The 3,733-nt window shown below is 37.0% G+C and overlaps 1 protein-coding gene across 1 annotated transcript; it reads right to left on the bottom strand.

The window, feature by feature from the left end:
* Positions 1-202: 202 nt before the first annotated feature.
* nkx1.2la (NK1 transcription factor related 2-like,a) lies at positions 203-2,620 on the bottom strand. The gene is made up of 2 exons (XM_041260639.1): positions 2,389-2,620; positions 203-843 (listed from the first exon to the last, which is right to left on the bottom strand). The coding sequence occupies exons 1-2, from the start codon at positions 2,618-2,620 to the stop codon at positions 203-205; spliced, it is 873 nt and encodes a 290-aa protein (XP_041116573.1).
* Positions 2,621-3,733: the final 1,113 nt, after the last annotated feature.

The following is a 3,733-nucleotide window of genomic DNA, read 5'->3' as shown; positions in this document are numbered from 1 at the left end:
CTACAGACTGAACATATCGTTGAAAGCCGACACCTTCATAATTAGAAACAAGTTGTGATATTTTCTTGGTTTTTTTATTATTATTATTATTATTATTATTATTATTATTATTATTATTATTATTATTATTATTTATTTACAATGGTAATTATCCCATTATTGTTTTTGTACCTTCTTAACGGTACCTCAGTTATTTAGTAGTTCATAAATGCGGTGTGTAAAATGACGGTGGTAGGTAAGCCGTGTTTAAAAAGGGATTGAGGAGTCCTCCAGTGGATTGTAACGGCACTGCACTAGTTGTGGGAAAGAGCATATTCCCTGGGTTGAAAGTGTGAAAAGTCTGGAAGTTTAGACCACCGGACCCAGGGTGACTTGGACTGCAGCCGACAGTGAGTGAGTTGGCTCCAGTCTGTATTGTACTGTCGGCCCCTGGATTTTGCTTCTTCCACTTGGTCCTCCTGTTCTGAAACCAGATTTTGACTTGGGTTTCTGTCAGGCTGAGAGACAAGGCGAGGTTGAGGCGTTCGCACACCGACAGGTACCGTGTTGATCTGAATTTGTTTTCCATCGCCACCAACTGCTCGTAGGTAAAGGCAGTCCTCGCGCGCCTTGGCTTTGCGCAACCTTGGTCGGTCTTGCTGCATCTTTTTTGCTTCGAGGAGTCCTGAGAACCGTCAGCTGAGAAATCCTCAACTTCGAGTTCGCACTCGTGATCTCCGTCTTTGATATCTGTCTCCAGTGAAACCTCGGGTTCTTTATCAGTCAGTAGAGGACATTCCTCGGGTTTGTCTGAGTGGCCTTTTTGTACTACAGAACCAAGTTGTTCATCTCTTTCTTCCTTACCTGCAAAAACAATATTTTTGAATTAAAATAACAAACATTTTTTAAATTAAAAAACAAAACAAAACATTGTTTTCATATCAGGCATACGCCTGAAAATGTTACGGTCCATTTATATCAATTGCCTGTCTTGCATTTTTCCAGTGTGTGCTCTTATTCACGAAATGTCTCGAATTGTGTAAAAATGTTACCTGATATTTCAGTATAGCACTGCAGTGTTAGCTACACTGTGAAACAAATGTTGCAAACACTCAAACACAAATCTGACATGGAGAACACTGTTAAAAACAATAGAATTATTGTAAGATTACCACATTAATTTTGTACAGGGCAACGACAATATATGTTCACCATCGTGTAATTATATAAAACATGTATTATATAAAACAGAACGGGATAGTTAAGCAGTTAGATTTAATCTCATAAATAGTTTCATAAACTAGTTTACTATGTTATTTAATTGCCTCTATTTGTTCTCTTCTCTATCTCTTGTGCCATTTCTTTTAAAACATGTTTTCGTCTGTAAAACGATGTGCACTATTATATTACAAGAGGTCATTTATTATTGAAACTTTGTTAAAATAGTGTTTTTAATTATCTCGTGATAAATCTACACACACACACACACACACACACACAATCTGTTGCGCTTTCTTCCACCAGTGAATAAAACTATTCATACCTGATTGATCAGTAGTGGGAAAAACGTAATCCCTTAATTATTTATAAATCAGAAAATTGCTATAAATGGTCATGTTGCGGAAAGCCACACAGACCAAATCCAACGGTCCATATCTGGCCATGACGTGCTAATGGAGTTTCATATTTGTTGGCAGATCGATAAATGTAATCTATTAAAGATAAGTTTTAATCGAACAATATTTAGGATCAGACATGGATGGGGTTTGAAGTTTGTACCAGCAAGCTGCTAGAAGGAGATATGCAGTAATGGGATATCGATCAAAGCGAGCGGAGGCATCCTCAATGGGACGATTTAAACAATTACCCAGCCTGACTGTCCCGCTGCCAATCATTTCCAACTGAGAAATAAACAGCTAAATGCGATCGCTTCAAAGGAAATAAGTTACGTCAAATGGAATTAAAGAAGGTGAAGAATAATTATAGACACTTACAATATGCATAATAGGCCGACTGTACTATTTAGAATGAAGCTAAGGTATAAATATTAAAAAGAAAAGTTTAACCCTAGCATTCTAAAAACCACTTATCACTGAAAATGAAAAGAATGATTTAAACCGACATTTTTATTTAAATAATCTGCTTAACAAAAAAAAAAAAAAAAAAAAAAAAAAAAAAAAAAAACACAATTTCTGTGTTCTGATGCTTTCTTACCGTGAAAAAGAACTACTGCTATACTAGTCTGGGTTTTATCATGGTCATCATCTGCTTTCCTTGCCTTAAAAAACACGTTTCTGAACAGTTAACATAACCTACTGAATTACTTCACCAACTCCCGCCTCTAATGCAGATGACCCCAGTATCCTCTATACAGTACAGGGCATTAAAATAATGTCTGTTTTTCCTTACCACACTGCGGGTCTTCAGAGTTCCAGTCTGTTTCAGCGTCATTCTTAGCCACTGTCTCCAAAGTTTCGTCCTCGTTTTGTGAAAGCTTCCGTATAGCAGTGACTCTGGTCTCTGGTGAGCAATTGTTCTGTTTTTTACAGGTGAATTTATTCGGGTCCAGAATGTCTAGAATGGAGAAGGATATTCTGTGAGTGGGTGGCGACTTGACCCCATTGCCCTGGTGCTCCAACATTGTAACTGGATAAACCCCTAGTCTACACGGACAGTATACAATACAGTATTTTGCAAATAAATCAACTTTGTTCCGGCGGGAAAGAATCGATGTTTTGCTGATGGTTGATATCTCTTTCAGAATAGATGGTATCCACTGCAAGTGCAGTTGCGTGCGCTCTCCTCCTTTTCGATTGCGATGTCCCTTTAAATGAGGGCTTGGTGAAAGAGGTGTCTGGTGTATAAGATGAGGGTCGCATCTCCCGGTGAGCGGCTAGCTTGGGTCGATTGAAGGCACACAGATTGTAATGCCCACGTGGTTTTGACTCACCAGCCATTAGCACTTCAGAAGATCTTTTCTTTTTTTTTTGTATGTATGCATGAATTGTTCTGCCACGTGTGTAATTAGAATTGTAATGCATCCTTCAAAGAACAGATATATAATCATGGATACACTTAACAAATGTAATTTGCACTTTGGGATGGGGGTAATACAACAGGTTAAATTTAATTGCCAATATATACCAGCGATATTTTAGTCAAAACCATTTTCCCCTTTTATAGACATTGTAGAAATGTTTTTAATGGTCAAAGCTTATTTCGTTTCTGTAACAATCAATAAACGGTCATTTTAGACATTCTGCATTAGCTTCCAATAAATAATGGAATAAGAACAGCCTATTTTTAAGAATATCCTGCACTTCAGAAAGGCTATTGATCATATACAAGTTTATTAATCTATTATTGATAGCTTAATATATGCAATTGATTATATTTAGAACATATGTCTGCATATGCATGTGTTTTCTTTCTTCTTATTTTTTGCCAAACCTTAATGCAGAATAAATATTTCTAACAAAGATAAATCGATTCCAAAGATAATAATCTTGCACATTCTTAGCTGTTACTGAATGGCGCCGATGTGTCGTTGATATTAAGGTTATATCCTTTTCTACGTCTAAAAAACAATAAAACAACAGGGTGTTCTAATGTTTCATACAATTCTGTAAGGGAATTAGACAGAACCCCGTTCCAAAGTAACAAAACAGTTTCGCGTTTACGAAATTAACAAACCAGTCTCCACGAAGACGGGATATGCAGCAGGCTGCTTTGTAACTGAAGCACCGCTACTGTG

Source organism: Polyodon spathula, chromosome 10 (genome assembly GCF_017654505.1).
Source record: "Polyodon spathula isolate WHYD16114869_AA chromosome 10, ASM1765450v1, whole genome shotgun sequence".
Lineage (NCBI taxonomy): Eukaryota > Metazoa > Chordata > Actinopteri > Acipenseriformes > Polyodontidae > Polyodon > Polyodon spathula.
This window is presented reverse-complemented; position numbering and strand designations above follow the sequence as displayed.